General features: G+C 40.5%; 1 protein-coding gene across 1 annotated transcript in view; it reads right to left on the reverse strand.

The window, feature by feature from the left end:
- Positions 1-682: 682 nt before the first annotated feature.
- The window catches only part of LOC114555152 (protocadherin-17), a 61,379-nt gene continuing 38,701 nt past the window's right edge, over positions 683-23,360 (reverse strand). Inside the window, exon 5 of the mRNA XM_028577332.1 lies at positions 683-2,749. Within this exon, the coding sequence (XP_028433133.1) occupies positions 2,052-2,749 (698 nt within the window). The 3' untranslated portion in view covers positions 683-2,051. The remainder of the gene's footprint in view (positions 2,750-23,360) is intronic.

Below are 23,360 nucleotides of genomic sequence, written 5' to 3' on the forward strand. Positions count from 1 at the left end.
CGAGAAGGAGTACATACATAAACACAGACTGCTGAAAAAGAACCTCTGTTGGTCCTTAATAGAAAATGCACATTCTGGTGGACCAGGGCTTTATAAGCAGTCACAAGCTCCACAGATACAACAAGCTCTCTGCAGAGACAGTAAGGCAGTTTTATAATCACCAAGGAAACCACTCCATTTTCCATATGGCAGGTTTCTTTTTTGGAAAGAAAGTTAAAACATAATGAACACAAGATACGCATACTAGTTATTGTTAAAGAAAATAGCTGCCCTGTAAAAATTTGCTCAGTAAAAATATTCAAACTGTTTGTGGTTGTTGCTTTTTGATGTTGGTTTGATTTGTATTCTAGATCAGCTGGCTCATTAAGCTTTTAACAGTTATTGTATTTGATCCAGCTGGACCTTCGGGTAAAAAGAGGCGACATCTCAAAAGCACTGAAGCCAGCCTGCAAAGACGCAGAATAGAGAGGAAAAAAACATCAACAAAAACCCAAACTAAAGCAAACTCACAGAGTTCGACAGCTACTAAGGCAACTTTGCCAAATACAATATAAGCCCATGTATATTGCAACACAACTATATATTAATTTAATAAAATACACAATATAGCTTTTGTACACATAACAATTTGGCTCAAATGCACAGAAATTGCAGTAAAATTAATAAAAATATGTCAGTTTGATGTAAACACATCTAAATTGGATACATTTACACATATAATGATATTATGTATAGTGATAATGTGAAGGGACATTTTCTTGTTTATTTATATTTTTGGATATTTGTCTTCGAAACAATGGCAGTGTCCTTTGCAGTTCTTTGAGTTAATACCCCGGACTTGACCTTAACTCAAGGACACTTTTTGCTGAGATTCCTCATTTCTTTTTTTCTTATAAAATGTATAAATATTTTGTTAATATTTGGACACTATACATGGATTCTTACATAGTCATCTATATAATGATATAGATATCATCTTTTCACAGTTGAGGAAAAAATGTCCCTTTTTATACAACTTGTGATTGCCTTAAGGCATAGTCACACACATGATAATTCACTGTACACAAGGGACTGAAAGCTGATGATGTTCATGTATAAGACAATTACACGGATGGCCATTTGTGTGTAAGCATTAGTGTGCACGTGTGTGTGTGTGTTTGCGTGTGTGTAGGGGCATCAGTGCATGTTAGTGTGTCAGCATGTGTATGCGCAAAGTGTAGTGCACATGTGTAAAATTGGTGCATGCAACTACACCAGTCAGCAACATGAATGTTTAAATAGAGGCGCGAGACAGACACAGCTTACACATGTGGCTACAAATGACAGGTGAAACATGGTTACACTGTTACACTGCGTAGCAATTAAGCCCCTCCGTCCCCAAGTCCATAACCAACCCCTGCAAACACACACCTGATTAACCAATCTCTTCATGTTGATACGGGATCCATCACACATTAAACACCTATATTAAAGTCAAGAAAGATAAGGTTATTTTGTGTATTTCGGTCTTTCACTGTCCCAAATAGATTCAAATTTGTTTCACTGTATCCACATCGATTGTCATGTCTGACCATAAATAGTCCTTTTTCATTCAGTTTCTATGGCCGTCACACATAACAGAAATCCACCTACACACACTTAGATATGTAGGATTTCACGAGAGACCATGAACAACACACTTATGAGCTGGTGGGCACTTAGATAATAGCTTGCGAGGTGCCAGAGGCATAAGCCTCTGCAATTTGCTTAAGAATCCAAAACAAAAAGTGTTTATAAATTCAGAAGAATTCAGATGTTTGTTACCCAGTTACTTTTTTGTTGGTAGGGATCCTAGCACCTAAACTGGTGCCAAATGACTGACGTAATAAATGTTCCCATTGTCTGTCCAGTGTCAATATTTTCAACAACAAATACAGTGAAAAAAGCTCCCATCCTAAGAGCCATTTAACCTTTTTGATTTGTTTTGGTGACAGTTTTGGCATGAGAGTTTTTGGAATAGCATTACATTCCTCTCTCTACCTCTATACTTCTTTTTGTTGCAGTCATTTGTGTCACTTCCTGAGTGTGCCAGTGGCCTCACTTCCTCTGCAGTCCTGCAATAGTTTGTCGATGTCTCTCACCACCTGGTCAGCGTCCATTCTGTCACGGTTCGCGTTGGGCTCCAGCTGCTCCAGAACACACTCCATTTCGCCAGTTGCCTCTTGGCTAATCCTGGAACGGGCCTCTGCGAGCACCTTGGCCACTGGGTCTGAGGGAGGCAAAGGTGGATAGACCCCCTGGTCTCTGGTTTGTTTGGTTGGTGACAGGTACTGGCCATCGGGAGGCCCGTAGTGGCCGGAGCAGGTGGCAGGAGGAGGTTTGCCTTCAGCTCCGTCAGCTGGGCTTTTGACTGAAGAGCAGGGAGACATGGTGGAGCAGCCCTTGGTAGGACTGCCAGAGGCTGAGGGTACCTCTTGGAGCAGTGGACTGAGGGTACGTTTTGCTTTTAAGTAGGGCTTGACGTTGGCTACTAGGATGGTGTGGTCACGCCTCTCTTTTCCAAAGGTACAGAACGTCTTCTTGCCATTGGGGTTTACAGTCTCGTAGGTCTCGGTCTCTGGCACAGTCTCCATCCCCGCTGGCACGAACATATTATTGCGGTAGTCGACACCCTCTGCTTGGTTTCCTCCAGCGGGGAACTGGGGCATCCAGCAGCGGTCAGAATGACCCAGTACTCTGCACTCCTCTGTACAATTCACACAATCCTCATCTGCAGATAGAAAGAAAGGAAGGGGATGGATGGAGAAGAAAGTGATATTTATGTGAGTAGTGTGCATAAAATAAAGGAAAGCCACACAGCGTGAGGGTAATAGAATCATAGTACCATTAAAGGAAAGCCACACAGCGTGAGGGTAATAGAATCATAGTACCATTATAAAACTAAACTGTACAAAGAGCTGGAGCCCAAAGTTAAGAGAACTAGAGCTGAACCTAATGAAGTTATGTAAAAAAGAAGAGCCAGCTACGGATGTCCCATTCCAAACTCACATCTAAATGTAAACACACACACACACACACACACACACACACCTTTCCAAGAGACTGGGGGACACCTGCTAGCATTTTCCAAAGCTCTGATCAAGGGGATGGCAGAGCATACAGAAGGGTTGGGGAGAAAGTGAGAGAAAAACAACAACAGTTGAGGTTTGGCAAAGGCATAGTGCCGTTATCATAAATTCATGTCAGTGGGCTTTGAAGCCCTCCCTAGACAGAGAGGCTGTGCCAAATGGCTTGTGCTTCCTCCCTGTGTGTTTGTGCCTGTTTATTTGTGTACTCGTTGCTGATGTTGTTGTATGTGCGCGCATGAGTGTATTAGTGTGTGCGTGTGTTCCCTTCTTTCATCTCTATTCAGATGGATGCACACACTCTGGCTGATTATTGGAGTGTTCATGCCTGTGTCAAAAAGATCCAGAACTCGGTTAAAAAAAAAATAATAATAATAATAAAAAGAGGAGCCTATTTTTTCTCCTCTTGGGCGTGAAGTAGCATCTGTTGTCCCATAAATGGAATATTTCCATTGGCCGGGTGGGATGAAACCAAAAGAAGACAATATACGAATGAAATTGGTACAACTAGTTCCTTGTTTGTCAGCCAGTGAGCAATATACTGTACAGTAAGTGGTCAGTTGAATAATAACAAGATATGAAAGATATTAAAACATTGATTATCTGTCATATTTGGCACGGCTTTAGCATGTGAAAACAGACAATTTGCACATGCTACTTGACACATTTCAGTATGCCGCCTTTACAAACCCCCACCAATCATTCCACTAGTTAAAAAGGTGTAAACTCAACAAGGTACAGACTAGACAAACACAGGAATGCAATAAAACAGCAGCATTGAACACTGCTCTCCAGTAAAATCCAAAGGTAGCTTGCACAGGCTTCCAAAACAAATGCAGCAGCTCAGGCCAATTTGCATATAGGTTTTGAGATATGAAATGCATCTCTGCCTGTTTGTAGAGCCAAACGTGGCAGACAAACACCACACTTCCAATTTCTTATAGCAATGCAACACTTGATTTTTTGCTAAAATACACTTTTTGGAACAAAACTAACTGCAACAAAACTGAGGCAGCTTTCTTTGTTAAGAGGAATTAGGCAAGTCTATTCATAGGAGCTTAATTTCCGCATTGTTGATGTTTGTATAGCCCAATGAAATTGTCACTTGCACAAGTCGCAGACAGCAATATTTTAGGAAAAACATAGTCATAGACTAAGCAATTACATGCTTTTATAATGAGCAGTAAGCAGCTTGTTGTCACCTTTCAACTCCCCTGCTGAATGTTAATGGTTTAAACCTTGATTCCTCATGATGAATCTTTGTCCTTGTTCAGTGTAGCCAAAACCACATTTTAAATCAGTGTAATTTGTCCTCATGTAACATGCCTGTTAGTGGTTTGAAGTCTGAAAACAAAGTCAGTAGGTGTAAACTATTGCCAACTAAATGTGAGAAGACAACAACATGACTGCTAGGCGCTGTAAAACCACCCCATCAATTCCATTATGCGATGCATGGTCCTTTACAGTATGGCGAGAGTGCTGCTGTAAAGACCACAAAATGGGGACTAATACAATCTTTCATTGATGCAAATGAGCAGACAGAGTGGATGTGCTTGAGTGCACTTGGCTAGGCTGTCTTTGCTGTGTTGCGGGTCAGCAGTCTAGATTCCTGAGAGACTGCCCTCCTAAGCTGTAGCGATGAGCTTAACACTTCACAAATGTTTGAAGAAGCCAAACAGCGCTGGCAAAGAGAGCCTGACATTTCCCATGTCGAGGCAGTCATCTGAAGAGGAAAGAAGGTGAGCTGGAAAGCTGAGGCCAGACCACTTTGAGATGGACTACATTTAAATGGTGTGGGGTGAATGAATTCCTCTGCACACACGGAGAAGCATTTGCTTGCATGTGCCTGGGTTTATGGGCGAGTGATTCGAGATTTGAGTGAGAAAATACAAACAACATGTCAGAGCACAAAGATTGATGATTTGGACAAAAGCTTGAACATTGAAATAATACAAACCTGAATACACTTTCCAACCAGAACACGCCATTATTGTAATCCATCACCAAGCCACAAAATATAGACCCTATGTGTAACCAAGCTTAACAACTGGATGGAAACTGGCTTCCATTCACCCACCTTGCATGCATTACAGACACAGAAAATTAACTTGGCCTCTACAATGTCTTCATGCTCTCAGAGGTGATTGTCCGTTCACCGTTTGCATATTAAAGCATAAATAATCCATGCAGACATATTTCCCTCTATTTAGTTGGAGGAAACCTCTGATAGATTATTTATGTCTCAGCTGCACGTTCAACCTTGAGGCGTTCTCCTCATATCTATGCTTAACAATATGACATATGAGAGCAAGGGTGACATTCATCTGCCTCCCCCCCTCCCCCTCTCGCTCTCTTCACCATGGCTTCACCAGCTCTCTGGGATGGGCAACAAAGACACATTTGCCTGTGATGATTTGGCTACCAGAGGCGTGCTCAGTCACTCTCTCTCCAGTTTCCCTCTCTGCTCTGGTCCAAGATAAATTACACTGATAGATACACTTAAACATGCAATCATTTGTCACAATTTGATTCACCTCTCGGTCAATGATTTGATATGGTACAATGATTTGATATGATACAATGATGAAGCACACTAATACGAAGCGTTATTCATTATTTTTGAATATGCAATAAATCATTAAGAAAAATAGTCATATTACTATATTACCTATCACCATATAAGCTTTACTATTTCTCCATCACTAGAGACTCACTGTTATGTTTTACATTGATATCCTGTTAGTAGATGTCCTCAATTTATTATGGGGTTATTTTTTTCTTTTTTTGCAAGCATCATTGCTTTCATTTTTCAGCTAAAATTATTTGTAGGTATTTGTTGTAAAATCAAAACCTCAAGATAGCTTAAACCTCTAGATATCAATCTGTGTTTACAGCAGTATTTTTTATCTTTCGTGTTCACTCTTTTATCAAGTTTGCAATCCTGGCCATTGATATTGTAGGGCTAAAGGAAAATGTGTCCTTAAATCTCATCATACAAACAAGGCTTGAAAAGGACAGTACGTCTTATAACCACATTGGCCCTGAACTAAATTGGAACAAATGAAAATGACAGCGGACAATGAGAATGATATGCAGAGAGAATTTTAGATTACTCAGTATAAAGCGTGACCAAAACATCTTAGACATCAGAGAGAAGAGAAGAGGCAAGCTTCAACGCTAGATGGTGTATTAAGCCCCCAACGTCAACTTCAAGGCAGCATTGTGACCGTAGACTTCAAGGCACCTAACCCTGACCATTACCTAATCCTAGGGCCTTCCAGGCAGCGCTGCCTGGAAGACAACGTTGGGGGCTTAAAACACCAAACACCAGCTTCAGCATCATTTACAAGTGTCATTGAAACTCTGATCGAATTGCCCGGTCAGGAGGCTGACACAGTTGATGTTTGTATCTTTGCAGCCCTATTGTAGACACTTGACCTGAATCCCTGATTGAAATCGGATATTTATTACACCTCTATTGCCAACAAAAAAGTTTAATTAACTCCGCACACTCTTTTGTACTTGTGGCTGCTTTTTTAACAGCGAGAAGCCAGAGCTATCTTACTACCTCTGGCAGGGTTAATTGCCTTGCTTTAGGGCAGAATAGCAAGACTGGTTAACAATGAGTTAGATAGGACAGCTATGTACCTGCCAGTTATCTTTACTGCTAAGAGTACATGAAACAGATATAAAAGTAGCTAAGCTGCTTTAAGAAATCTGTGAGCAATAGCAAGGACACACAGTGTCAAAGAAACCTTAACAATTTCAGTAAGACCCTTAATTCAGCAACACTGCAAAAAGAAAAAAAAATGAAGCGGGTTCACTGTGTTATTTGTTAGGGGTGGAACGTTTCATGTATTCGTATTGAACCGAAACGGTATGGGCGTCGCGGTTCGGTGGGTATAAAAATAAATAAAACTTGAATGCAAATTAATTAATGTAATGCGGAACTACTGTTAGATATGCAGGTTCCGAGCTCAGCCTATGTATGCAGTTTTAGTGAATTACAGATAGCAGCATTAATCACGAGTATGGCGAGTGGTGGCGAAGAGTTAGAGGACCCGCCGGCCTCTTTAAGATCACAAGTTTGGGAAAATCGTTGCCCACGTGTGCATGACATCAGAGCAAGTTGGGATCAATTCGGACACAAATCTTACATATAGCCTAATAGTGTGCATGACGTCAGAGCAAGTTGGGATCAATTCGGACACAAATCTTACATATAGCCTAAACATACCCCCCCCACACACACACACACACCCACACCCACACCCACACCCACACACAATCCACTATCTACAACTCCACTTGACATGATTCACAACCCAGTGTTCACTGTAAAATGTCAAGATGGAATGAGGTTGATATTAAAAAACTCCAATAATCCAATGGGGGAGGGGGAAATAAATGCTGAAGAAAATACAAAATACAGTTACACCCAGTGGACTTATTTTAAAGTGTGTGTTCTGCTGTCATTTAGCTAGTAATCATAATATAAAAATCATCAATAAACAGCCACTTTTTAATCACCATCTCATATCATGAGTTATCAGTATCATGAAAGCTCCCTCTGCCGTTTCAGCATCACAGCAACTGTGAAGGTGCTTCTTCTACAGAGCCATAAAATGCCTCTCATTTCTTTCCAAATTCTAAAAAGAAAAATGCCCCTCTTTTTCCCTTCCAGAGAAAGTGTTTTACTAAATTAACATTTAATTAATGAGGGCCACGGGCCACGTAAAACAACACACAGGTGGGCAAAAAGGCGCAAGGCTCTCTGGTCACCATTCCTGAAATCCGGAGTTGGAATTTTGCCTCACCTCAATTACATTTTTTAAACTTTCAGGGGGGAAGCTTTCAGTATGCTGTGTGAACGATGTGCACTTAAACCTGTGAGTGTAAAAATGTGCCTGTGTATCAGTGTGTGTCATAAAGCATGGTGTGATTTCCCTAAACACCCTTTTCTCCCTCCAGACGCCTGCCCCCCTGGCCCTACATGCCCATCCCTCCTCGCTTTATTACCCAGCCCTGTGATTAATGTCCCTCTGCCACACACCGCAGATCCTGTGGTGGGAGGGAGAGAGGAAACAAGAGTGAGCTGTACAAACACAGGCTATTGCTAGCAAAGCAGCAGCAGCAAGCTGAACACACAAACATAGTGTGATAGAGTATTCATTAAGTTCAAAAAGAAGGTGCAAGAAAGTAAAAAGCTGAAAACACATAACAATTTAGCATCCATCACAGTAGCGGTGAATCATTTTACTATCGTGCACACCTGGCTTGTCATTAGACAGCTCTATGAGCTCCTAAAGTAGCCTATGAGAATGGAGAATGATCCAAGATAATGTGTGTGTGTGTGCTGAGGTTGTATGTGGTGAATATCCCCCAACCCACCCAAAGTGGACAGGAGGAAAGGCAGCTGACGAATTGCGCAGAGCATCTGTGACAGACCATGACTGCACCTGTTCACCTGAGGGAGCTCACAGTGTGTGTTTGTGTGTGCATGCGGAGTGTTATGGTTTTTTTAATCTCCTCGCCTACTGTTATCAAGCCCAGCTGATCCATGCAACCCCCTCTCCCCACATTGTCAGCCAATCATGATGACTAAATATTTGAACTGCACAGATGAGAGAGTCTCCACTCTGACTGAGCCTAATGTTGAGTAAATATCGTATGACTTCTTAGGCCGCCAGTCTACCAAACAAACTGTGGTGTGGTGTGCGTCTGAAATTTCTGATTTTGTTTTCTAAAAAAAAACTGTTTAAGCGGTGGGCAGGAGGGCCGATTTGTCCTGGGGCTATATACAAAAAAAGCTTTCAATGAATATGGTATTCACTGTTGAGTTAGATCGTACGGTTTCCAGTTTTGGAATTTGTGGAAATGACGTTATAAAAGAACTGCTGTTTTATTATGAAACTTTGCTCTGTTATTTATTCTGCTGTAAATTTGGTTTTACAATGACACAGACCCAAAGGAATCAAAATGTTATATTTCTCATCACTTCGGATATAGAGCAGGTTGTTTTATATTCCTTTCTCCTTACACTGCATTGCTGTGGTGAAAATGAGAACATTACTCAAGTGTATTACTGAATCTGATATTGTTATGATTCTAAAGCAGAACGGTGCTGGGAAAGCAGGTTGTTCTCTATAGTTGCAAGTCTGTATTTTAAGAGGTTGCAATACAATAGTTTCTCAATGAAAATGCTGTTTTGGTGTATTCAACATAGTTTGCTGTTGGACCTGCATTTTATACTGGCCTACTTAAAATCTATTAGCAACGCTATATGGTGCCCATGATGTGATTTAAAATGGTAATTTAAAGAGTAAAGTGCAGTTTAAAATACATTTATACCATTTTTCTGGTGAAGCTCTATCCATGGCATCACAGCACACAGCCAATAAAATGTATCGAAATAGTAGCTGTATCCAAATTAAAACATATTCTATATTATATGATAAATTGTTGTTTAGCGTCCAATTATTGATTCAAGTATGGCTGTGTGTTGAGGGAATAGGTCTGGATTGTTTTGTGCAGTGGGTGGCTTAGCACAATGAGAAGGATACTTCTCTCCAGTGTAATAGCTTTTATCACAGTGGGAGGCAAGAGAATACCGATGCATAGCAGGAAAAGCTTGGCAGCAGCGGTGGGGGGTGCCTGGTGGCTGGCAATGCCGAGACTGAATCAAGGACATGTATCTCAGGATCAAACACGTCCTCTCTTCAGGCGTTCCTTCACAAACTGCAGGCCCCTTCCGTCAGCTAATGCCTGGCTAAGTTGTTCAAAGAACACCCTGAGGAGAGAATATTTATGTATAGGAGAGAGAGGGATGAAAACCCAAGAGCAGGAGGAGGAGGAGCATAAGCTCATATTCAAACAAACACACAAAGCCTAATCAATGATGAGCAAGCAGGGCTGTGTGCTGTGGGTGACGAGAAAGGTCTGTGGGTTGTAGAGATGAGGGGCATCTGGACAGCTATGTTGCTGTTCTCAAACAGCACTTCCCTTTTAACACAAAGCAACAATGAGGGCCCTACAATGCAGGATGAGGTCCTTATAAATACAAATTAGTTTGCAAGTGACCTACCTGGTTATATAAAGGCTGCCGCATGTGTGTACGTGTGCGTGTGGGTGTGTGTGTGTGTACGTGTGTGTGTGTGTGTGTGTGTTTTTGCCTGTTTGTGTCTGAACAAAGCAAAACGTAATGTACATTTTGCCAGAGTCAATGTGAGTGCAACTTAAGGGCATATTGATAGTTTTGTAAGGAAGCTCATTTAAAGATACATGGATTTATATAGAAATCCATTACAATATAAGTAACCTTTCCACTACATAGGAATGGTGTTCTCTATTATCTGTTGACAATCACACTTCAGACTAGTAACAAAACTAGCAACCTCAACAAACAGGTTCAACAGTAATGAACGGCCATGGGAATTTATTCAAGGCCAAAAAGCAATGACAACAGGCAAACTGATGTTTATATGTAACCACATCTGTGATGTGTGACAACACACTTCAGAAGGTTCCCACCGCTGTGTTAGGGCAGCTTATTCAATGTTCAAAGTGTTCTTCATTTTGCTGCTTTCGTTGCTGGACAGAAAAACTGTGTTTTTTTGTTGTTATTGTGCATATACAATTCCGAGCATTCACTGTTCACAGCGGTCAGAGGCACTCAAATATTGCAAGGTCAGTCAAGAAAGATCCTTGATTCAGCGAATCAAAAAACCTGAGCATCTTTCCAACCTGCGACTTAAGACCTTGTAATTCACATTTCCTCTGGATACAGCTTACTCTTTAACCCCTCTTTCTCTCTCTTACTCTTTAATATCTATATACCATAAACTAAATTTTGCCATAACTATATCAAAAGCTGAACTAAACCTGCATGTTAAAAACAGGTTAATTTAGGTGTTTAAAAAGCTGCCAGGAACCCAAAATAGAAGAGCGACACAAGCGCCTTTACAAAATGCACAAATCTTTACAGATAATCACTCACAATGTCATATATATATATATATCTCTCATATAAATTCAAAGTTATAAAAAATCTTGTTTTACTATTTATATACACAAATACAGAAAAAAAAATCTAAAAGAAATGATCCCAACGTGTTTTGGGCCTTAGTTAAATATATGGACTACAGACGAGTGAGATGTGTGAAAGCCCAGTATCAGCAATTTTAACTGGTATTCCCAGCTCGTCTCTACAGGATACAAATGCTGTAAACAATACCCACTCAGTGTATTCACCGATGAATAGACAGAATCCAGGTTGTACATTTATCTAAAGCTAACCTATATAAAAAAATAACATAACAACATAACAATCACATGTTTACCCCACAATAAACAGGCACACATTGCCAACACGTGCACTAAATTCAAAACAAAGCATGCACAAGAGAATGTGAGCCTATATATTACTGATGTAAACAGTGTCCAAATTATTGAACATAAAATAATAACAGCTAACAAAATAAGCCTGCCTCACAGCCTACTTTTAAAATGGGATTAGGTGGTGTTGTCTGAGGCAGACAGGTTAGCAAGAAGAAACAAAGAGACGCAAACAGCGATAGGTCAATAGTATATTGCTACCTTTACCTGGAGAGATACATGGAGGGTGGCACAAAGGGTGGCAAAAAGACAAGAAGGGGACTTATTAGAAGATGAGGCGAGCAGTGTGGTGAATCAGTGGCTAATCCTCCGTTTCCTCTAAGCCTGTGTAATTAGGACATGGGGGAATGCACCGTGACAGGGGATGTTTCTGGACCGCCTTGCTTTTTTTCCATCTCCTTTGTTTATTTCTTCCCTCTTTAGCCTGGGTTTATGGCAGTTTGTCATCTAAATATAGCATGCATGTGTGTGTCTTATCTCTATTGTGTGTGCATCGCCGCATGTTCACTCATAAGCAACATAAACAGACACAGCATGCCTGCACCATGTTTTCTTTTGACTCACTACTACTTACTGTTTGCAGATGTGAATGAGAGTGCACTCTTTTTTTGCTGCTTTCGTCGCTGCATGACACCCTTAGATTGTATTTGGGCATATTTGCTGGAATCAAATGAGCTCTTTCAGTCAAAAAACACTTCCTCCACCACAGACACACCAAAAAATACAAACACACAACATTTGAAGGATCGTATAATTGAAGAGCATGAGGAGAGAGTATGTACCAGACATGAGACCAGAAAGGCTGATCAGCATCCTTGTGCATGTTAATAGCCTTAATCTACTTCCTTGCCCCAGTAGACAGCGAGGAAAGTTGCCTTGGCCCATTTAGCGAGACAGTGAGCGCAGGAAATAAAGTGAGAGAGAGAGAAAGAGTGACAGAGAGAGAGAGAGAGAGAGAGAGAGAGAGAGAGAGAAGGGAGGGGGCAGGGAATAATAAAAGAAAAATTCAGCTGAGAGAATCTATGACTCACCAGCTCATTACAGAAATCCTGTTTCCATCCATGGAGAAAACAGGTTTAAAACACCCTATTAAGGAAAGAATGAAGGGAAACCTTTTGTTGCTAATTCACAGAGGGTCGTCTTTTGAAGTGTTTTACTCCAACAATTTTTTTTTACATTCTAACCATACTGCTTCACGGATGCTATTTCTAACACTTTAGATTACGGATTTAGTGCCTAAAATGAGGTGCCGTGGCCCTGTCCTTAAAACTGGCCTAAAACAAGCGTAAACACATCCAGAATTGTGGAGGCTTCATTCAGATGATCCATACAATAACAAAAAGATCTACCAGACACCATACAGTACAATTCTGTCACATTTGCTGAATCAAATCAATTTCTTTTATTGTCTCTCTCTGTGTGTCTGCCTCTCTGTTTGTCGCTCTCTTTTGAACAAAAGGGATTTGAACAACTCAGGGTGTCATGGCTTTGTGCAAGTAATCATTCCCATGTGTACAGGTTTAGCGGGATTAGCGAAAGTGCTTCTGACTCTCTGTCTCAACAGAACCATTAGTGTGATACAACAACACATACAGTATACAGTAGCATTGTTCTTACCATTGCATTAACGTTCTGTGGTATCAAATGACCATGACCAACTTTGAGCGTTGAGTTTGTTTATGTAGAATGAAGCTAAGCTTTAAGACATACAGTATATAAATTCATCAAAATCACGCAAAAAGCGGAAAAAGGAAAATTTTGTAAGCCATATGCTTATTTGATAGCTTGCTGCCACTAGCAATAGCTTCCTCTTAGTGGCCGAATCAGGACAAACTCAATAAAAACTGGGTAGGTAGGTGAAACATGTCAAGAGGCTTGACAATTGAGCCTAATGCAATCCAAGAAGGGGCCAAAAAATGCAAAAAATGCTTCAGACATCAACAAAGTGAAATATTGGAAATCATGGTTGTAAGACAAGTATAAACAGATTGATCAATTTGCAGGTGGTTTGCAATCTTTCAGATTCAATTATTCAGATTGGGATACATACTGTACCACCACCAGAACCTCCAGTGTTTCTCAGGAGAACACCTGTGACACTTCAAGATCTGTTGTATACTAGGGCTGTTGGAATGAATTCTGAAAGTCAAATATAATTTGAATAGTAAAAAATCAATACTATTTCGAATGCTGAAATTACTACTAATGTGATTTTTTTTTTATAAATAACAAATTGTGAGGTCTTAACATCACGGAGCACGTAACGTTAGTACAGGTGGAGTGACAGGCTGCGGCTGGAAATCGGAAGAAGGATGGAAAATAGTTTTAACATGACTTTAAAATTGAAATCCACCGAGACAAAATGCTTAAGTTATCAATAGTTAGCTCATTCTGGTTTCCTAACTGCGTCGCGAGTTATAGGAGCTTCATGGAGACAGCTAAAGTTTATGTTAGCTGCCCTACATCTGTCAGAGTAGCTTTTACTTCATATATTACCTTCTAACAGCTGCATTCTCAGTGACGTGACAATCTGCAAGAAACAGGTTACTTATAAATCACTAAATAGTAGTGACAGCACCGTTTGGCTTAGTTATCAATGCCGTTAGCATCGTGGCTAACACTTTTGTTACTCAGTTCATGACAAATCATGTGGCTGTGCTTTCTAACATGCTGTCGTTGTGCTAACCGAGTACCGTTAGCCATTACAACAATACACTTGTTAGATAATGTTACATTACAGAGTTCTCTGTTGATTTGTGTTTGTCGCTGTGTTCGTGGTGGAAAATGATAGTAAACAGAGAGTGGCGTGTCCAAAATGCAATGCGCCATGACGTAGGTCCCCTTCACGGCCAGGCTAATGTTGGAAGCCCTCTAGTGGACAGAACATGTAACAACAACCACGTGCTCATAGTGGCATTGACAATGCATAAGCCTGAGTAGTGTAGTACATATTAATAACAGGCTGCATTTGAGCATTAAATATTCAAATGTTATTCGAATATTTCAAAAAATAAATGAAATTTGAATGGTATTATAGATGAAGATTGACAGCTCTATTGTATACTTACTGTATATATAACTGCGTAAAAAGGCTGTGAGCTTACGCACATACAAACAGACAAAAAAAATTTTCCACTCACTGAAACGCATAGAGTCAGGCATTTTCACCATGTGTATTATTTGTGTGAAAATCACATAGAAATATGCACTATTTGTATTCCATTTGGCAAAAAATGGGGAATGTCACTGCTGGAACAAATGTTTGGCTAATTAATAATGCACACCATCATCTCTACAGAAAAAGTATACAGTAAGGTCAAATCACTGAACTTTTTCTTTGTACTGTACATGACACTGATACTGTGTGATGTATCAAACTATCAAGTAATCGTATCATAACAGACTGTGATAAAATGGGATCGCCTTAAGACTGATTGCCTATGTGCTACATCTGCCAAGAGAGGGAAAGAAGTGTGAAGACACAGCACCTGTAATGCTACCTGCCATGCCACATAGCAGCACGCCATTTTAATTAATCCTCCAGCACGTGCACTCATGAGACTAATACGTGCAATAAGAAAACTGTACACTTTAGCATGTAGGCATTTGATCAATTGTGTCAATGAACAGCAGTGTAGCTCCCCTAAGGATATTGGCGGGTGTTGAACAGAGGCTAAGTGGAAAGGTGGAAAGAGGTAGGTTGAGTCGATGGTGTTGGCTTTCTCAGCCCTGGGGCCTAACACATTTAGAGAGCTAACTGACACACTTTGGATGTATTAGCCACAGTGAGCCCTGCCAACCTCTCCTCTATTTCTGCTACACCACCTCCTCCTCTTCCTATCACCGTCTGTCTGTCACTACAATATCCTCTCCATGCAAGACTGAGGAACATGCCTAGTGTTTCAGCAACATTGCTTTAGCATTGATGTTCCACCGTGCCCCAGCCAAATTGGTGTTTGCAGTCTAGACACTGGTTGCTTGCGTCTCTGTATGGATAAACATGCGCACACACTAACACTCTCACTCGTCTGTTTATAAGTATGATTAGATTAAAAGAAACTGACGGAAATGCAATAACGGTCTATTAGTCTACCCTTCAGGGGGGATAATCATTTCAAATAGAAACGTGTTTTTCATCTCACTATCTAATTTCTACTTTCTTTGCCTCTCCATCTGTTTCACTCCTGAGACTGGTAGGTTATGAGCACAAGGCTTTAAAATAGGCAGAGTTCAAGTCCAGGCTGCTGCAATAAAACGCAAATAAATAGAAATATTTAGCAATAAATAACTCTCAGACTCGGCTTGTGAAAAAGGAAACCCAAAGGCTAGAGGACCCCAGCTCTATTTGACAGATGTATGCATTGAATTTGAAGGTGAGAAAAACAACTCTCCTCAATCCATGTTGCCTCATTCTATGTGGGGGTTTAAGATTAGGGTCAAAGATTAGAGGGTTTACACAAGATAAGAATAGGATTAAAAGAGCTCAGAGATGTAAAATTACAGATCAGAGAAGTGGTGAAAACACACCTGAATTGTAAACAAACTCATCACACAGCAGCCACCTGTCCTAGTAGACAATCCTGGCATTATGGGGGGGGGGTTGGGGGAACAAAACAATGTATTACTGATGAGAGAAAGGGGAAGTGAATATTATGGAAGCAGCATCCAATATTCCAGGGAGGCATTCAGCACACATCACAGGATGCCTCCGCAGTAAGTCTGTTAGATTTGGGATTAATGGACTCCAGAGGGGCCTGGACACACATGCAGGCACACGCACAAACACGTGTACACATACACCCACACACCCACACACACAAAATCCACTAGCACAACTCCGCCTGATAAGACTCACAACCCAGGCTAGCAAAGCACTGCAGCGCAGAGTATATCTATTCTAGTAACTCTCCACAGTAGACTCCCTACTGCAGCATGACACTGTGTTACAACATGTTGTAAGTCTGTAAAGGCAGTTGGTGTAATTCCTTAACATTCCAGTAAATGCTGGACAGCAAAAAGCTTCAACTGTCTAGTTGGTTCGAGTGCAAGATTTCCATGAATGCAGCACAGGCTCTTTCCAGTCATGTCTATTAGATGGTTTGGACAAGTTCTTTATTTTGCTAGTCAAATTACGAAGCACATGCCCAGAAAAACACACAAATCACACACACACACACACACACACACACACACACACACAGATCCATGCATACGTGCACACACAACCGTAAGTTGCCTCCAAGCTCCAATGAGTTCATGCAAATTACAAAAATGCAAATACTGGTGGTAAGGCTCTGCTGTCCTCTGATGCATTTTGAGGAAAACGACAAAATGGGGAAAAACTTACAATGAATCTATTTTGTTTAATCTCGACAGAAAGAAAGACAGCCTAATCCCAACCCTGACTGCCTTTCCACCCCAATGCCCAGACTCTCCCCATTCTGCCACCCCCCTCCTGCATCCCCTGCCCTCTGGGCTAAAACCACAGGTGCAGGCAAATGCAAACCACTGGGTGGAAAATGCTCATTGACAGCATTCTGGTGTGTTTGTGATTGGTCAGTGAACAATGAGGGAGTTTCCTGAACCACTTGTCGTGCCGATGGAACAGCTGGACACCAATACCAGCCACAGATCAGGGTGGGAAGAGACCATGCGAAACTACAGGGAACTTAAAACTAAAATGAGATTAAGCAGAGCTTAAGCTCACTGTCATTTCACAAACTGTGAGTTGCACAGAAAAGAAAAAATTGCAAAGAACACAAACCTAGCTAAATCACAGTTATTTGCGAGAAATTCACTACATTTAAATGTTTGGACTACATTTCACACTGCACATGTGTTTTCTAGTAAACAAAGTGTACACAATGAAATAAGCTTCTGTATACTATAGGATTTGTCTGATTTTACTGTCACTTGAAATTGGTGTTTTCCAATTCATATTTGAGTAGAAGTGGTCATAATTTAGTAGCTCAAAGCTGAAAAAGGAAGATGGTGGTAATCACCTGTTGTTCGATATGTCTTAAATCCTGATGTGGTTGCCTGGATACAGCAACAGCAAGAGTACATGTTCTCCATCAGTCTCTGTGTACTAATTCACTGGCTCACTCTGCTATTGTCTGCTTCTTCTCTTTTGAGCACAAGCACGCAGGCACACAAGTGTGCACAAGCACAGATCCACAGCCATGTGCACACCCAAACCAGCTCTCATCCACATGATCATCCTGAGCAGCATTATCACAATCTAGGGAACTAGATTATCCCTAGGCTCAAAACTTCATCCTCTTTGATCCCCACTTGGGAGGGGATGAGAGGCAGCACAGGGGACCATCAACCAGATTTCCAACTTGTTAATCAAGGCAGATTTTGATCACCTTCAGGGACAGATGGACAACTGTTTTCAAAACATCTTCCTAGAATGGGCATTGTGCTATCGAGGATACTTTTCAGAACTATCAACCTTCACAGTAAGTACGTTTACATGCACACCAATATTCAACTATTATTCAGAATATGACAATAGTCCGAATTTGATACAGGTCATGTAAACAGCATATTCCGGTTGGATATTCTGAAAAAGGCCTTTTTCCGAATATAGCATTTTCCGAATAAGACATGTGGGATATTCCACACGTGTATACAGCACATTCGGAATATGCGTCTCAATCTGTTTTTACTGCAGTTTACGCCCAGTTCTAGATCTCTTGCCTGTTTACGGCTTATGGTCAGCTCTGTGCATTGCTATGGTTCCTATAAACAAACCAACCAGCCAACAGTTTGCAGGGCTGCAGACCCAATAAAAAGGAGAAACACAGCTACTTTTAAACATTATCAAAGACTTGGATATCAACAGGTTTTTGGACACGCGCACACATCGCTACGACGAGCTTTTCAAGAAGCTGGTTGAAGGAATGAAAGAGGGAGGCTGTGTTTGCATGGTCCTACAAGTCCGCTGCTGGTAAACTTTGAAAAAATCATATTTTGCACCGCTACATGTAAACAGGAATATTAGTTTCAATTTTATTTTCTTTAGCCATGTAAACAGTTTAGTCGGAATATCATCTTTTTCAAAATAAGGGCAAAAAGCGGAATATTATGTGCATGTAAACGTAGTCAATGTTTATAAGATTCCATATATTAATTTATAAAAAAAAATTGAATTGAATTGAATATTAATCTCAGTAATGCTTATTTTCTAAAACTATATCAGATACAGCTGCAGATATTTCAATTAATGATGCATTGTGTGGTGCCTTTTAAAAAAATGTATGTAGAGTAATGAGATTCAGTTAAAAACAATGTAGTGCTACCCTCTAGGATGCTTTAATAAGTATTTCAACTTGCTACAAATAAGTCAAACAATAAAAAATGAAAACACATTCAACACAGTTAATCCGGTGCTAACTGGAGGGAGTAAAATATATAGGTTGAGTGGTGTTCTCTTCAGAACCTGTTACATCTACAACACATCCAACCATCTACCTCACCGTGGTCTGAATTTCAATGAAGTGTGTGTGAGTAAACCAAAAGAGGAGGGGAAAACAGACACCCATAAGCTCTGTATGAAGATCCATCATACTTAGTTGTTTACACTGCAAGCTTTCGAAATCTCCATAATAGATCTTTGTTGTGGTTTAAGGTGGGATGTTGAGGTCAGTTGTTAATTGGCCGCGGGTAATTACAGATGCATCTTAAGCTTGCTGACATTGTCCGTGGGGCTTTTGAGACCTGCCTTGCAACTAATGCACCGCTGAGATTACTGCAATGTACACAAAACTCTCATTCATGCCTACTGAAGCAGCAATTAAAGCTCCTCATCTTAAGTCTAACCTGGTTCTCAGCCTGTCATGGAGCCATTGTAAGCATCACATGTTTGGTATATCATGTATTTAGTGGGTTAAATTATATTTAGGTTGAGCTGGCCCATAGCTTTTTACACATTTAGATCAAATCACACTGTCTTTGCCACACCCCTCTTCATTTAAATGTTCTAGCTCGTCACTCCTTCACCTCTTCCATCCTTTGACAGTAGCCACAAGGGTGTTTTTCCCCCTCTATGGGGCTGCTTCCCGGTGAAGGGAGGTAGAGCAGGGACAATAGCAGCCACCCAATTAAAGCTGTGTTGGCCTCGCAATTCCTCAAGGTATTGCCATGTGACAGTTTAATTAACCAAGCCCCTTATCTTAATTTAGCAGGATCAAAAAGTAACAAACTGAGGTTATCTGAGAAAAACACTCCCAGTCGCCATCCTTGCATACTCCCCAAGACACACACATGCACACATTCTCTCTCTCTCTCTCTCTCTCTCTCTCTCTCTCTCTCTCTCTCTCTCTCTCTCTCTCTCTCTCTCAATCTCCATCACTGTAAGAAAACTATGATACAGTGCCACATGTGTAACAGAAATATTTGATGAATTCATACAGCTAGCTTTAAATGCATTCCACACAGATACCACAAAGCTCCATTAATGGTGCAAATGCTTTAATGCATATTAATTACAGCTGCAGGGGTCGGCCTGATGACGGGGACATACTTGCCCACACTGTGGCGAGTGTGTATACATGTGACTGGGTTCAGGCATGTCTTACTAGGGTATGTGTTCACGTTGACAGGTTTTTCTTTTGAATTTGAACTGGTGGCTTACTATGTGCAGGAAGCCAGGCACCATGCTACTTAAGCCAAGCTCCCATGGAGTCTGCCTGCTGTCCCGCCTCTCTTCATCCATCCATCCATCTACTGTATGATGAGCTCTTTCTTCTCATTATCTTATTACTCATTAACTGGTTGCCATGTTTCTTCCTTCCTCTATTGTGGCCCCAGGGCTCCAAACTATTTTTTTTATTTTTTACTAGAAGCACTGTAGCCCATAACTGAAAATTTTAGGGACACAGGCAGAATATTTAGGGGCGCAAACCTTAAATCGAACCAGCAACGCAATTTTTCACATTTTCCTTATTTTAACTGTATTACTGATACATGCTTTATAATGCTAATGCAATGCCTATGAATACAGTAACTACAGTGTGCTGTTTTATTTTAGTTCACAGTCAAATTTTAATTGAATGGTGCTTAACAAATGCAAAGTATTATTACTGTCAATGTACTGCATTACTGCCTCAGCCTCATACAGGCTCCCTCCCTCTCTTTTTTTATTAAAACTAAAATAGTAATCATATCTAAGGTGATTAAACTTCCAAGGAAAGGGGAGTATCTAACATCTAGGGCCCTATTTTAACGATATAAGTGCACGGCGTGAAGCACATGGCGCAGGTGCGTTTAGTGCGTGTCCAAATCCACTTTTGCTAGTTTGACGGTGGAAAAAAGGGTCCGTGCGCCGGGTTCAAAAGGGTTGGACTTAGTGTCTTCATTAATTCATAGGTGTGTTTTGGGCGTAACATGCAATCAACCAATCAGAGTGTCATCTCCCATTCCCTTTAAAAGCCAGGCGCGTTGGTACCTTGATACATTGCTATTAGGATGGCAGATTTGCACCGTAATATTTTTATTTGTAATCTTTTGTGTGCTTCTACACTTCCCTGTGTGTGTGTAACAAGCATAGTGTGCACGCTGTGCATAAGCCTAGGCACATTTTACAAAAATGCTTTGCTATTGACTTTAGACATTTTTGTTGGTCAGTGGCGTGATTGCTTCCCGCTGCCTCAAGATAGCAAAGAACACTGAATTCTGTACTTAAACATCACAATTTTCAAACACAGTGACAACAGCACCGTGCAACAGCATGTGCATCTTTCACTATGGCTGACTTGAACGTACGATGAGTGTGAAACCACGAAAGCGAGACACACAAGTGTGGATGATGTTACCCACCCAGTTGACTAATCCCTCACGGACCCTCCCGCTCTCACACACATTGGCAGACTCGCTCCCCCCTCGTTTTTTTCAGCATGAAATACATTTGCAGGTTGCTCATGTTGTAAAAAGTATGCAAACTCAAAATGCGTCTCAAAAAATGGTCACAAACCATTTGGTCGCAGTCTGGAGCGTTTTTTTTTAGATTTTTATTCTTTCAATCCACTTATTTTAGTTTATTTATTTAATGCATGTGTAAGCCCTACTACTATAATTGCCCTTAGTACCCTTTCAGATATCAAATCTGTCTTCTTTTCTGACATTTGTGATCCCCCTATCCACTGCAATCGCATAAACCACATCTCGCTTTGTTTTATTTCCTCTTCTTCAAATACTCCATTATCTATAGCACTGCAGGCAGTGGATGAAAGGACATTACTAGTTATGGTTGAGCAGAGAAGAAGTCCTGATGCCTTGGACAGGCCAGGCCCATTTATCTCTCTGGTTCCTGATGCAGTGTAACATGGGGAAACAATGCCCCAGGGCACCACAAATATTCACTCACATCGGCAAAGGAAACAGGCGGGACAAAGCGGCCCTTCGCTTGTATCTTACGATTCAGTGGAAGTTGTGCTGAATTCAGTGTATAGGGAAACTTTTAACAGGCATTCTATTTTAACATAATCAAAGCTGAACAAATCCCCCCTATTTCAAACAATCTGCCACCTGGAGTTTTTGTAATAAATAATGTTGCATCCACTATAGCATTACTGGGCACAACATTTGTCAAACCACGGCATTGAGTGATCCAAACATCAAGAAAATAATTAGAAAGAATTAGCTTACTGTGGCTGTCCCAACAAACCTATACACAAATATATACTGTATAACAGCACGCTAACAGATTCCATGTTTCCATTGGATCTACGTTTGTAAATTAAACATTGTCAGTAGCAAAGTTTCCCTTTGTACTGAGCGCAGATGCTAGAGAATGGTACACAAAATACGAAAAGTGTGCCGACCAGTTTGTTAATTTAAAGTCCAAAACAAGAGTCCAATAATCCATTAAGCAAGCAGTGAAATTGCAAGTGAAATGCGTTTGGTGAGATCAGACAAAGGGATTTCACTTCCCACAACATTGTTACCAGCTGATTAGATAACCAAGTCCTCTAATTGTGAGAACAGCCTACAGGTGTGAATTTGTCATATGTAATACATCACCGTTAAGAAGTCTCTCCATCTGTCTCTTGATAATAAAGTCTAATGTTGAAGGTGTTTGATTTGATATTAATCTAGATAGGGGAGAGAGAAGCATGAAATAACCCTCAGCCCATAAAAAATACTAAATGCACCCCAGCCAGTGAGGCATGGGGAATACTTGTTGTGGCACTCCATGAAAATCACCAGTTCCACTTCCACAGCTTTTGACTGCAAACAAGAACATGTAAAAATGCTGTAAAGAAGTACAATTCACAGAGCTTTAATCTTTTTTCCCCCGAAAACATACAAACTAAACTCTAAACTGTTACATGTAATCAGTGGTGGAAGAAAAATTCAGATCCTTTACTCTAATACCAGAGTGTAAAAATACTCTCTTACAACTAAAAGTCCTGCATTGAAAATGTTACTTAAGTAAAGTATGTAAGTATCATCAGGAAAATGTACTTAATGTATTAAAAGTAAAGGTACTTTTGCAGAAAAATCTTCACGTTTTAGAAACTCGAAACGATCAAAACAGTTCTGTGTTTAATAATTTCAGCTGGACTTGTAGGTCTAAATGTTGTTGGGTAGTTTAATTTATAATAAAACACTTAATTTGTAAAGTAACTAAGCTGTCAGATTAATGTAGTGGAGTAGAAGCAGAAAGTGGCATAAAAAGAAAAGACTCAAGTAAAGTACAAGTAGCTGAAATTTGTAATTATCTCTAGTCTGTCTAATGTTTCATTTATTTTATGACTCTTGGCAGATTAGTTTCTTGTGGTCTGAAAGAGATCCAACTCAAGAGACAAAAACTACAGATGGCCCCACTGCTTTGACTGTTACAATACTGACAGA

This window comes from Perca flavescens, chromosome 1, assembly GCF_004354835.1.
Source record: "Perca flavescens isolate YP-PL-M2 chromosome 1, PFLA_1.0, whole genome shotgun sequence".
NCBI lineage: Eukaryota > Metazoa > Chordata > Actinopteri > Perciformes > Percidae > Perca > Perca flavescens.